This window comes from Manis javanica, chromosome 4 (genome assembly GCF_040802235.1).
Source record: "Manis javanica isolate MJ-LG chromosome 4, MJ_LKY, whole genome shotgun sequence".
NCBI lineage: Eukaryota > Metazoa > Chordata > Mammalia > Pholidota > Manidae > Manis > Manis javanica.
Window position 1 is genome coordinate 129,004,966 of NC_133159.1, and position 13,053 is coordinate 129,018,018.

Here is a 13,053-nt window from a genome sequence, read left to right on the forward strand (position 1 = left end):
AAACTGCCTGGTTGAAACCCACTGGGCTTGAGGAAGGCCGACCTGCCTCCAGTCCCAGACAGTAGGAGCACCACCTTCCCGGGTTCTGCTCTCCATCTCTCAACACGAAATATTCAAGCCGCAGAGCTTCCGAAGGCGGGGCTTATGCAGATGAGCGGCAGGTTTGGCTTGGAGACGGGCCGCTTTATGCAGATGAGGGGGCGGTGCCTGTATGTTGATTAGCCGGGCGGCCTGCGGACGCAGCTGGGAGCCTAGCGGGTCCCGCAGAGGTTCGGCCTGAGGCGGCGTCTCTTCCGCACCCCCACCCTCATTCCTAGGTCCCTACCCTCGGAGGGTCTTCCTCGACCTTTACCGTCATCCATTTCCCCTTCCTCCTCCCAGCGCCAGTGCCCGGGTTCCCGAATAACTCCACTCGGGGAGTCCCCCGCGTTTCTCCCCTCCCGCAGCCAACCTTGCGACCTCCAGCAGTCCGCCCCCGCGGGCCCAATCCTGCCTGGCGGCTCCTGCCGCAGCCTCCTCAGCCTTCCCGCTCTCCCAGGGCTCGCACCACTATACCCCCTGCTGTCCGCCCGCGGGTTTCCCGGATCCCCTCCTTCCGCCCCCTCGGAGCCCCCTTCCCCATCCGGGCCAACAGGCATGCAGGTGTCTATCGCATGTACCGAGCAGAACCTTCGCAGTCGGAGCAGCGAGGACCGTCTGTGTGGACCCCGGCCGGGCCCTGGGGGCGGTAATGGCGGGCCGGCCGGCGGGGGGCATGGGAATCCTCCGGGTGGAGGAGGGCCGGGGCCCAAGTCCCGGGCCGCACCGGTCCCCCGACCCCCAGCCCTCGCTGGGGCACTCCGAGAGAGCACCGGCCGAGGCACTGGCATGAAATACAGGTATGGGGGTGGCCAGGCCAGCCTGTCCTTTCTGCTCCCCTTTCCTGACCCCTGAGGCTTCCTGGGGTGCCGCCAGAACCCCCTCAAACTTCGCAAGAAGGTCCGGCTCATTACATCTCTTCCTCCATCGCTGGCAATTGGTCCCTCTCTTGGTCTCCGTCGATACCCCTAACTAGGAGAAAATGAAGTTTCCTAAGGCTGACCGGGTCCTGTCAGACCCAGGGCATGCACCTGAGCTTCCCTCTTTACCCCCAGGAAGGCCTAGGATGCATGGATCTCCAGGCTGCGCACCCCCTCGCATGGAGTGTCCTTGGGTTGGTGTCCTGGGAAGAGGGAGAAAGGAAACGGCTTCATACCCTGGCCTGCTCAGGGAACCTGACCCAGATACTGCCTCTACCTGCCCAAGGGCTGGGTCTCCTGTGACCCTTCTTGGAGGGGAGGGAAGTGGGCCCTTGAGAAGGATGGACCACCTCTCTCAACCCCATGCTGAGGGACAGGGGCCTAATGGGGAAGGTGTGCTGAAATATAACTGGCTTTATCGCAGAACCCTCGGACTCTCAAAATTAAAATAAGGGGGTGGGGGGAGGGAGAAGGAGTGCTCACACTCTGGGAGTGAGCAGAGGTCACTGATCTGACCTGGCTTTCTCACCTGAGGAATTTGATTTCCATGTGGCAGCCCTGATTGGGAGACTGAGCAGACTACTGGGTAGGGGGCCTTGGGAGGAGGCAGTTTTCTGGTTCAGAGGCAGATTTCATAAGCCAACCGTGCAGAGAGAGCAAAAAGAAGAGAGAGAACTGGCCTTTCCTGAAATACTCCCCACCCAGGTGTCCTACCTGTCTGGGTTGAGAGCCCGCTTGCCTAGTGTATTCAAGGACTCTTGCCTGCCTGAGTGCCTGAACTTGACTTGCTTTACCCCTTGCACCCTAGTGTCTGCCCTTTAGCATAGCACTGCGGGTGTATTTTTTCACAAACTAATCACAATCAGCCAGTCACACTCCCCTCAGCTCCCAGCTCCACACAGCGCAGAGACGACTTAAACACAGACAAGACCCCACCAGAACAAGCACGGCACAGGAAGCACTCCTGCAATGTGACAACTGGGACCAGAGAACAGTCATGTATTTGTTCACTTGTGCTATGAGTATATAGCACTGCCCAACTCGGTAGGCCCACTGGGTCTAGTTTCTTTGGACTGAGGTACCCTGAGGGCTTCTCATTCTGGAAGGAAAGGAACTGGAGGCAGATAATCTGTGTCCCTGGCAGAGGCTCCACCCCTTCCTGCTGTTTCTATATCCCGCAGGAACCTAGGAAAGTCTGGTCTTCGGATATCCTGTCTTGGCCTAGGTGAGTGAGAAGAGGAATTAAGAGAAGGGGCATTCTTTCATGGCTTGCTCCCCATAGTTATCAAATGTGTGGCTTCTCTCTTGCAGGTACCTGGGTCACATTTGGTTCTCAAATCTCAGATGAGGTATCAGTGATGGGACCTAGAAGCAGTGGGAGGTGGTGTGAGGGAACCAGAAAAGGGGGAAATGGACTTGGATAGAGGTTTGGACAAACACAGAGAAGGACCTGAGGCTGGAGAATGGGGAAAGGGGAGAAAATGTGGAAACCAGGGCTGAGGTACATTGGGCTAGAGTGCAGTGAGGAAGGTAACGGGGCTCAGTGGTTAATCTGCATCTCTCTTTTTCACCTCCCTTAGACAGCAGAGGCTGTGCTGACAGTAGCCTATGAGCATGGTGTAAACCTGTTTGACACCGCCGAGGTGTATGCAGCAGGAAAGTAAGGACTGGGGTGAAAGAGTTAAGTTACGTTTTGAAGGCTGAGAGAATACCAGGGCTTCTGGTTGTCCCTCTAAAGAACCCTGCAAACACTAAGATCCAACCTTTCAGACAATGGACCCTCAAGGCATTATGGGAACTGTAGTTCCAACATCAGTCTCTCCTCGGTTTAGAGAGCAAAGGGCATACTGTGCAGTCAAAATAAAGTAAAAGCAACAAATACATCCTGGGCAACTATGTGAAATTATGTGAAGATTACAAAACTGAATTTTTAAACACACCACACTACATCACATACCCGTGGCTTCATATTAGGAGTAGCCAACTAGTAGGATATGATACAGAAAGACAGACAAAAAGAGAAGGCAAATGTAGCAAATTTTAATTGTGAATCTGGATAATGGATATACTAATCCTGTAACGTTTCTATACATTTAGAATATCAAAATAAAATATTACCAAAAAAGTTAATTGCTCATATATACACACACACATAGAGCAGTAGTTAGGTAAAGCCATGTAAAAACCATAAAGAATCCTCTTCTCCATCTGACAAACTCTTCTGCTCATCTTGAAGACGTGACTCAAATGTTAGCCCCTCCAAGAAGCCTTTGCCCAATTTCCCGAAGTTGGTTACTACCCACCTCAGCTCCCAAAGCACTTTATACTGCCCTTTGACACAAATTTGTCAATTAGCGGTTTGTGTGGCTATATTCACTGCACAACTGGGAGACTCCTCCTTTCATGGAACTGTCTTGCTCTTGCTCATGTTACCTAAGTACCCACAGTGAGCCTAACACAGAGCTGGCACTGCTTGTGGGATGGCATCAACGTGCCTTCCAAAAGCTCATAGTTGAAGTAGTTAAGCAAATAAACCCCCAAAACAGGGAGGTGTGGAAGATAAAACACTTCAGTTATAGTTCACCATAACAACTGAAGATTTGTGACATTAGCTCTTAATTAAGTGCCAAAGAATTGTGTAGCCCATAAAAGCTATGGAAGGTGACAAGAAGGACCTTAGAGTATGACAGAGAACATTTTCCATAAGATGACACAGAATCCGAGCTAAGCTTTGGAGGATGGGTGGAATTTTGCAGAGATGTAAAGAAGGTAAAGATGGCAGAGGGCAATACAGATGGTTAGAAACTGGCAAGGCAGTCTTTCCCTATCCCTTCATCCTGCTCTATCCCTCCAGCATCCAGACAGATCTTAGTATGTAGCTGATATACAGTTGATATCTGCTGAATGAATGAAAACTGTATGGCTACACCCCTAGTGCCAGAAGCCCCTCTTATTTAGTCCTGGATGAGCTGACAGTTCAGGGGCCTCCTGATTTATGCTCCATTTTACGAGAGGAAATTAGTTGAAAGGAAAGGGGGGAGGAGGCAAAGGAACTGATCCATCTTGGAGGAGTCAGTGCTTCTGCATTGTCTTTCTTCCAGAGCTGAAAGAACCCTAGGCAACATCCTCAAGAGCAAAGGCTGGAGGTGAGACTATTTTGGGGGGGCTGCTGGGGGACATGATCATCCAAAAATCCTTTTCTCCCTGGTTCTCCCATTTTTGTTTTTCCAGGAGGTCAAGCTATGTCATCACCACCAAGATTTTTTGGGGAGGACAGTAAGTGGCTGCCTCACTATGTGGGGAGAAGATCTACAGAGAATATGTGAAGGTGCATGGGACAGGGGTGGGGATAGCTGTACCCCAGGTCTGCATCCTGCTTGTGAGAACCTGCCAAATCCCAGTTCCTCAGGGCACAGGGACAGCCCTGGTTGCCTATTTTTGTCACACTTCATCTCTGATTTACCCTTTTCCTACAGGGCAGAAACTGAGCGAGGCTTGAGCCGCAAACACATCATTGAGGGTGAGAGGGGCTGGGAACTTGAAATAGCTGAGCACGGAAGCCAGAGGAGTTGGGAACGTTCTCTGAAGCTCTTGAGTTGGAGGCTCTGAATACGGGAGCTGGGATTTAGGTGGCCATGGCAAGGGGGTAAAGTCTAAATTCTTAGCAGACTACAGCTGAAGTACTTACCTTCCTCACCCCTCCCTGCTCCAGGCTTGCAAGGATCCCTGGAACGCCTTCAGCTGGGATATGTGGACATCGTCTTTGCCAATCGCTCAGACCCCAACAGCCCCATGGAGGGTAAAAGCAGCACCCTGACCCTGACAAGCCTTGGAAACAGCAATTCCTGAAACCCTCAGCAGGAAGGCAGTTCCTGCTCAGGAGGTCTCCCAAGCTCCACAGTGGAAGCTCAGACCCCAGGACTTGGACAGGGAGGGAGACGAAGAGCAGACACCAATCTGACTCCACAGAGATAGATGCCTGGGGTCTTAGTGCAGCAGGCAGGGTCTGCACATCAGGAGCCCTGGACGCCAGGGATCTGATGTGCAGCTCTTCCTCTCCCATGTGCCTAGAGATTGTGAGAGCCATGACCTACGTCATCAACCAGGGCCTGGCCCTATACTGGGGGACATCCCGATGGGGGGCTGCAGAAATCATGGTGAGTGTGCCACCCCACCTCTGCCTGTAGCACAACTGGTTCCCACTTTTCACATGGCCACTCCACACTCCACTCTACTGGAGGAGGGGGAGTGGAAGAAAAGGAGTGCTCTGACTCCCGTTTCCTCCCCACTCCAACCCAGGAGGCCTACTCCATGGCCAGACAGTTCAATCTGATTCCTCCAGTGTGTGAACAAGCTGAGCACCATCTGTTTCAGAGAGAGAAGGTGGAAATGCAGCTGCCAGAGCTCTACCACAAGATTGGTTCGCAGCCCCTCATCCCTACCTTTCCCTTGGCCTCAACATCACCTAGATCCCTTTCCCCACATCCAATCCTCTTCCTCTTAGGTGTTGGCTCTGTTACCTGGTCCCCTCTCATTAGCCTTATCACTACCAAGTATGAAGAGCGAGTCCCAGATACCTGCAGGGCCACCATCAAGGTGAGATCTGGGGGCTCGGGATGGCAGGACTAGGCTCTCTGGGCAGTGGTCTTTTGCTGATTCTCCTTGGCCTCCAGGGTTACCAGTGGCTCAAGGACAAAGTGCAGAGTGAAGAGGGCAAGAAGCAACAAGCCAAAGTCATGGACCTTCTCCCCATCGCTCACCAGCTGGGCTGCACTGTGGCACAGCTTGCTATTGGTGAGACATTGACAGGCCTGGATCCTGCAGGCATCTTGCCTGCTCCTGAGACACCCCAAGCCCCAGACTGTTTGTCCCTAGGAGGACCCTCTTCCTCAGACACTTCTTAAGTTTGTGCGCTCACTGTTCCCCATTCGTTCTCTTTTTCTCCTCCTCTGGCCCCAGCGTGGTGTCTCCGCAGTGAGGGTGTCAGCTCGGTCTTGCTGGGGGTGTCGAGTGCAGAGCAGCTGATAGAACACCTGGGAGCCTTACAGGTGAGCTGAGGACTCAGAGGCAGAACTCATTACTGTCCCCTTCCCCAGCAGTCAGGGCCTTGCTGTCCAACCCAGAAGGGCTGGTGTGGTCACCCATTACAAGGTCCTCCCTTTGCAGTAAGATCCAAGGGCAACAAGGCGAGGCAGGGGCATAGCATCGACTCCCCCTGCCACTTGGCCCCATTTTGCTGCTCCCTCCAACCTCACGTCCTTCTTTAGTGACCCAGCCTGTACTGCCCTGTCCACCACCCATCCTCCTCCAGGTGCTGGGCCAGCTGACCCCACAGACGGTGATGGAGATAGATGGGCTCCTGGGGAACAAACCGCATTCCAAGAAATAGTCCGTCGTGGGGGCAGGCACCCAAACCCGGATATGCTGCACCCGCCGACAGCCGCTTCCCGCAGCCGCCTCCATCCCTCTCCGGATCCCTCCATGCAGCGGTCCGAGCAGGGGTGGCCCCGCCCGCCAACGAGTCCCGGCTTCCAGTAGCGATACGCATGCACAAAGCAATATCCTTCCGCAGTGGGTTGAGAGGGAAAGTAGTGCTCCGCCCTTGCTGCGTTCTCTCAGGCCTTGCCAATCTGGGCATGAGCTATTGGGCCATCTCCTCTCTGCCACTTGGTCTCGCTCCCTTCTCTCTTCCCCAAATTGTCGAGGCCCAAGGGGGGAAAAAAAACAACACGGCAGATACAGGAAACATGCAAAGTACCTCAGAAGTTTCCCTTGAAATGTCATCAAGGGGTAATCTAAAAAGTTGTCATGTCATCTGGGACAAAGGAAATAAAGCTCTTACGTAATTCGGTATAAAGGAGGCCAGGTTGGTCCTGGTAGGAAGTAAATGATAATCTTGGGGAAACCAGGACCCTGCCTCCCAGTCAGGAGGTGGAGTGCGCAAAGTCAGAACTAGTGTGAATACTTGGTTCTTGTCGAGAGAGCTATTGTGGGGAACACAGTGACGGCACTGACGCAGGTAGAGGGAAATTTGAGGGCAGATATGTAGAGTGTCCTGGCAAAAGTGGCTAGGGTGGCCCTTGGAAAACACAGCTGAGCTGTGCTTCACAGGAAATAGTGACAGTCTTTAGGTCAGGGCAGAGACATGGCGCTGACATAAAAAGATCTGGGGATAGACTTTCGAGTCTTGGACAGGACTTCCTACCTGGCAGTGTTCCTCCTAGCAATAGTCTTAAAGCAATAATGATGGCCCCTGTTCTGTAAGACTTCCCAGGGAACTGTAAATAAAATTTTAGCTTGATCTCACTCATGGGTGTGTGGCATGGCAGGGGTTTGGGAGATTGGGATCTCAGTCTCGGCTCTCTGGCCCTCTAACCGCCTGCCATTAGGAAGCTCCAGGACTAGCTTTCTCTCAATTACTCTTTACCCTCAGCGACCCCGCATTGTGCTACTATGACTGCTCTCATCGAGGACCCTAATGCTGCATATCCCAGGCCCCAGTTTATGTCCTTCTTTTAGTTGCCACATTCATTAGAAGCCAAACATCTGGCTTTGTAGTTTTGTTGCCCCTCTGATGCTCTTGCCCTTGTTTCAAGTTTGTTTTGTTTTTAAAGTTTTATTAGCCACACTTCTTGTCTTGTACTTCTCATTTCCCTTTTGCCTGATACCCACACATATGCCAAGGAACTGTCTGGGTGGTCTTGTGGCTCAGACTCCTCTGAGTTTGAGGCTCTGGGATTTGATGAAGAAAAGCCAAAATGAAAACAGGTCTTGGGTTGAGGTGACACAGAGAGAGGGAATGGAATTATCATTATAAAGAAAACAAGGGAAAGATCAAGTGTGAGGGTGGCAGAAATGCAGAATCAAATGGGGTTATTTCAGATAGTGCTCCTTAATCTTCCCCAAAAGATTTTGATTGCCCGGGATGGAAAGTGGGTGTGAAGTTACATTTAAAGATCACACTGGAGGATGAGCTCTGCCTTCCTTAAAATACAACCTCACCATCTCCTTTTTACCCATCCTCATCCTTCCTTTTGATCCTGAAGCTGAGAGCAACGTTTAATCAATTGCCAACTGAGAAAAGTCTTAGCATGCCATTTACTGGATTAGCAACCAACTGGATCAGCTAATGAATACTTACATCCACTCCTATCATCTCCCACTCGTTTGAATGACTATGGAGGACACAAAGAGGTAAAACTACAGTATGAGTGAACTATGATTAGTTATTCTGTAACAAACATACAAGAGTTTATAAACTCAAAATAGTACTTGCCTTAGTTTCCTTGGAAAGTTGTGCATGTATTTTAATGATGCCGCCACCATTGCTCAAAACATTTTAAAAACTCCTTTTTGAAGTACCTTCAGAGACAGTTTAGAAATCCCTTGTATGAAACCTTCCTTTATTATCACACATCACTTAACACTTTATTGTCACACAACACTCACCTCGTTCATTAATTTAACAAGTACTTCTTTATTGAATCCCACTATGGGATGATCCAGGGGGTGAACAAAACCAGACTCAGAACAACCTTTGTGGAGTTTATGGATGGAAGAGATAAGTAAATAGCCACCCAAAAAACACAAACTTAAGTTGTCCAGAGAAAAGTACATGATGTGACAGGAGGCCACAGTGGGTGTCTGACATGGCGAGGCTGCACTGAGAGCTGAAGGATGAATTGGTGGTAATAGGGTCAAAGCAAGAGGGTTAGGAGACTAGCTCAAAAGCCTTGTAGCAGAAAGGAAGATGCAAGCTGAAGGTCTCCAAAGCCATTCCTTCTAAAGAGGGAATGGAAGCAGAATGTGAGACATGGGTAGGTTCAGAACATACAGGGATTTATAAGGCACTTTAGGATATTACCTTTGACCAGGAAGACAATACAACTCAGAAGTTTTTTTTTTCAAGGTAGGAGAACAAGGGAGACTTTTATTGAGAGATATAGTGAGAGGACAGACAGATAGAGCTCCTGGCTCATGCCAGGAGGGGACAAGAGAGCCCCTAAACTCATAAGTTATGAAATGTTTGCTTAAATATAATTGTATACCTCTTCACAAAAGATCACCCTCTAAGGTTTAACATCTGGTTAAAAAATTAATCCAGCTCTACGATGCCTGTTACAACCAGTAAATGCTATGGTTGCAGAGAAGCCCATCTGTATTGACCCAAAAGAGATAGGTGTTGAAAATGCAGGGCATTGAGAAGTTAATGTGAACACAATATAGACTGGGGGCATAGAATAATAATAGCTAATATGTGGTGTTCACTGTGTTGGAGTGACCATGTAGATTCATTCAATCCTATTATTATCCACAGTTTGTAGATGAAGAAACCAAGGCCCAGAGAAGTTAAGTAACTTCTAGTGTCACAATTTCAACGTGGAGGCGGCTGGGATTTGAACTCAAGCCAGCTGGCTCTAGAGTCTGTGCTATTGCCCTCCACAAAAGAACCTAGACTGAAGGTCCGGGAGGTGAGGGTGAGGAGGCAGCTGGGAGTGGGTGCGGTACCATGAGGGAATTTGGGCTGTGAGTACTATGTCCTGTTTACCTATGGGGGAAGTCAGACCCCTGAGTCATATAACTTATGCTGGGCTGCTTTGCTGAAACCATAACAGTGTGTGGGTGTCCAGGCCTGGCTACTCGGGAAGGAAAGGATTCCCAGAATTCCTAAGGCTATGGTCCTGGAATCTAGGCCCCTTCTTAGGCTGAGATGTCAACTGGGAGTTGAGCAGCTTGAGAATGAAATTTAGGAAGCCAGCCTTACAAGAACACCCAGCAGGTCATGCATAATAAAGCAGATGAGGGCAGAATGAGAGCTACTGTCAGCCAGCATCCCTGCAAACACCCAAGAGTCCACTAAAGATTGGGCAGATGGGAGGTGATATTGCCTTAGGAAGTTTGTTTGGGTGGGGTTGGGAAAGAGTGTGAGCAACTGAACCAAAAGGCCCAGGGGACTGTAGAGACCTGGGCCAATGGTTGAGGGCTAGGGCACAGTAAGGGACCTGGGGATTCACACACACAACTAAGGGGAACTAACTTTGTGTTGGGAGATGAAGGAGTAAAGGGTCGTGTGCTTCCCATCGCCCCACCTGGGCCTCCTACCCCGCTGGGCCATCGCTGGTATTCTAGGCTTTGCGCTTCCACCGCCCCCACGCATGCCTCCACTGGGAGCGGCCTGACCACTGCACGACGCCTCAAGGGGCGGGGTCTCACTATTAAATGGGGCCGGAGGCCGCGGCGCCGCCCCCAGGACACAATCCGGGCGACAGTGAGGGCCAGCTCGTTCTGTCCACAGAGCCCGCTGCGTTAGCGACGCATCGAGTTCTCGGTGAGCGGCATGCAGCTCCTGATGAGGGTGCCGTCTCTTCCAGAGAGGGATGAACTGGACTGCAACATATGCTACCGGCCCTTCAACCTCGGGGACCGCGCGCCCCGCCGCCTGCCCGGGACGGCGCGCGCCCGCTGCGGCCACACGTTCTGCACCGCCTGTCTGCGCGAGCTGGCGGCGCGCGGCGACGGCAGCGGGGCGGCGGCGCGCGTGGTGTGTCTGCGCCGCGTCGTTACCTGCCCTTTCTGCCGCGTGCCCACCCCGCTCCCGCGCGGTGGGGTCACGGAGGTCGCTGTGGACCCCGACTTGTGGTCGCGGTTGGAGGAAAAAGCGCGGGCCGAGCGCAAACCAGATGAGGCGGGTAGCCAGGACAGGGAACGCCGCGACGCCGACCAAGAGGACGAAGAGAAAGAGAGCGAGAAGGGGGCGGGGCCTAGGGGCAAGGGGTGGCGCGCGCTGCGGAGACTCTGGTCCGGGATGCTGGCCCCTGTGCGCCGCGAGCGGCACCCGCTGCCTAGCAACGGTGAGGGGTGCCCCTCCCCCGGGGTGGCTGCGGGCTGGGAGGCAGAGGATGCCCAGGAACACCGGGGTTCAGTTGCATCCTCCGCTGCCACTATAACCATTCATCTTTCCTCCAGTGCTGTACTGTCCGGAGATCAAGGACTTAGATCACAGGACCCGCTCCACACTGTAAACGCGGAAATGGGAAGCTACGGTGGAAGGAAGGTGGGAGCTGCATTCTCAGGGTGTGCTTTAGTACAGGGACTTGATGCCAAGGCTATCCCTTCTCCTATCCCGGATTGGCACTGATGAGGGAGTTGGGCAGACGGCAGGAGGGAACGTCCTGGGAGTGTTGATGTGGAGCTGGGGGAGGCTCCTAGTCTAATCGCCCCCATCTACACACTGTGCCACCTAAGACATTAGGATGGAGTGGCTCAAGGATAATAGTAATGAAGTCTGCATTCCCGTGAGACGATGATAGTTTTCTTAGCTGTGACTAGCTTTTGTCCAGGGCAGCTCTGGGGTGTAGGAGCAACAGGTCATTTAGCAATTGTGCCAATGACTGAAACTTTTTAAAACGATGGGAGAGAAGAGGCCAATTTTCATGTCATGTTAACCTCTTCTCTAGCAGGTAAGAGAGCGGAGAAAAATAAGCTGATGGTTTTTTTTCTTCCCTCAGTGCTGGTATGCCTGTCCCCTCACTCCTGGTACTGTTCCTAAAATTACTAAGCTGCCTTTTTAGCTTGCTTTGTTTTACAAGCTCCCTTCAACTTGTTAGGACAGGTATCATAAGGCCCAAATAGGCACTTATCTGAGGCACCTAATTAAGGCCTATCAAGGATAGAAGGGAGAACTATTTGGTAAAGGCATATGAATTTAAAAATACTTGTATTATCTGTGTTATCTTTACAGTCACAGGGAAACACTGTCACTACTGAAAAAAGATGCTCAACATAGGATTTTAAACTTACATCCCATAACCGGACATCTGTTTTACACCTTGGATTCTATTTTAAAATCCTGTAAATATAATTGTAGTTATAGTCAACAATCAACAGCACTGCATCACTGGGAGATTGTTGGAAGTACAAATTCTCAAGATTCCACTTCAGACACTGAGTTTTAACAAGAATCCCAGGTGATCCATGTGCATATAAATTAAGTGGCACTGGTCCAAGCCCTCAATTATCTGTGATATTACATCTGTGGATGGAATATTTAAAACACAACTGGTATAAGTAACATACTACTTTATATTAAAGGTTCTGAAATGAGTTTGTTGCTGAAAAAATCTAAATCCTTTTTGTGCAGTTTGCTTATTGAGTTGCATTTCCCTCTGAGTTAAAAATGTGAACTTGTTAAGCATAAACTTTAGATTTTCTGTCCTTAGGGAACTCAGCTTGTATGTTCCCTTTTTGGGGTGGGGGGGGCTTTCTCAGTATTCCATTTAGTATAGCTCCTCAGAGTTGCAAATTATCATTTTGTTTTGACTGCTTTATTTTCTGATAGTATCTTTTGTGGGTGTAAACTCCTTGAGAGGGATGACTTGACTTGTGACTATTGTATTTACAGGGCTAACAGCAGTGTTATAGTATGTATTCAACAAATGTTTGATTTTCTTTTATTTTTTAATATAATATGATAGCCTCAAAAGCTAAGTGTCTCGTCTCTCAACCTGAGAAGCTCTGGTAGCAAACAATACATGTTAAAGAAGTGTCTAGCAGTTCAAATCTCTGGCAAACTGTCAGGTATGACCCCCACCCAACTCCTTAGAAAACAAACTTCAGCTGCATACTTGGAACTGAAAACTGAACCTGTGGAGCTGTAGTGACCTCTACTGACTCTTGGGAGAACTAATCAACTTGAAGATGGGAAGGGTGATCAAAAGGATGAATGGAATGCAGTTCTGAATCTCACCAAGGCCACCTCCCCGCCACTACATTTCTGCCCACTAAGCCCTGCCATCCCTTTGGTCTCAGCCCGACACCTTTATGGGCATCCTGCTGCTCATCCTCCATCTCTACACAAGCTCCTCTCACTGGGCTGGGGTTGGAAAAAGAGCTTCAGAGTTTTAGTTGACGATCCAAGAAAAATGAAAAGTAGGAAGTCACAAGATTAAAAAAGATTGAAAGATGGGTAATATGGAAGGGAGAAAGCAATACCCTTTCTTTCCTTATCCCTCCCCCAACCAGTGAACTCCCCCACTCAAAAACAACAGAGCACACA

The 13,053-nt window shown here is 50.5% G+C and overlaps 2 protein-coding genes across 4 annotated transcripts; both read left to right on the top strand.

Annotated features, from left to right (window-relative positions):
• The first annotated feature begins 228 nt into the window (after positions 1 to 228).
• On the top strand, positions 229 to 7,626 carry KCNAB3 (potassium voltage-gated channel subfamily A regulatory beta subunit 3). Of its 2 annotated transcripts, XM_017639852.2 has the most exons (14): positions 229 to 878; positions 2,180 to 2,223; positions 2,310 to 2,347; positions 2,579 to 2,658; positions 4,100 to 4,144; positions 4,230 to 4,274; positions 4,475 to 4,518; positions 4,711 to 4,797; positions 5,070 to 5,155; positions 5,298 to 5,418; positions 5,503 to 5,594; positions 5,672 to 5,792; positions 5,958 to 6,046; positions 6,310 to 7,626. In XM_017639852.2, the coding sequence occupies exons 1-14, from the start codon at positions 637 to 639 to the stop codon at positions 6,385 to 6,387; spliced, it is 1,212 nt and encodes a 403-aa protein (XP_017495341.1). In that variant the 5' UTR covers positions 229 to 636; the 3' UTR covers positions 6,388 to 7,626. The 2 variants fall into 2 exon arrangements, with proteins under 2 accessions (XP_017495341.1, XP_017495340.1); XM_017639851.2 differs by having other exon boundaries at positions 5,298 to 5,594.
• A 2,603-nt stretch (positions 7,627 to 10,229) lies between these two features.
• On the top strand, positions 10,230 to 12,485 carry RNF227 (ring finger protein 227). Of its 2 annotated transcripts, XM_037027096.2 has the most exons (3): positions 10,230 to 10,849; positions 10,965 to 11,052; positions 11,740 to 12,485. In XM_037027096.2, the coding sequence occupies exons 1-2, from the start codon at positions 10,336 to 10,338 to the stop codon at positions 11,018 to 11,020; spliced, it is 570 nt and encodes a 189-aa protein (XP_036882991.1). In that variant the 5' UTR covers positions 10,230 to 10,335; the 3' UTR covers positions 11,021 to 11,052; positions 11,740 to 12,485. The 2 variants fall into 2 exon arrangements, with proteins under 2 accessions (XP_036882991.1, XP_036882990.1); XM_037027095.2 differs by having other exon boundaries at positions 10,965 to 12,485.
• Positions 12,486 to 13,053: the final 568 nt, after the last annotated feature.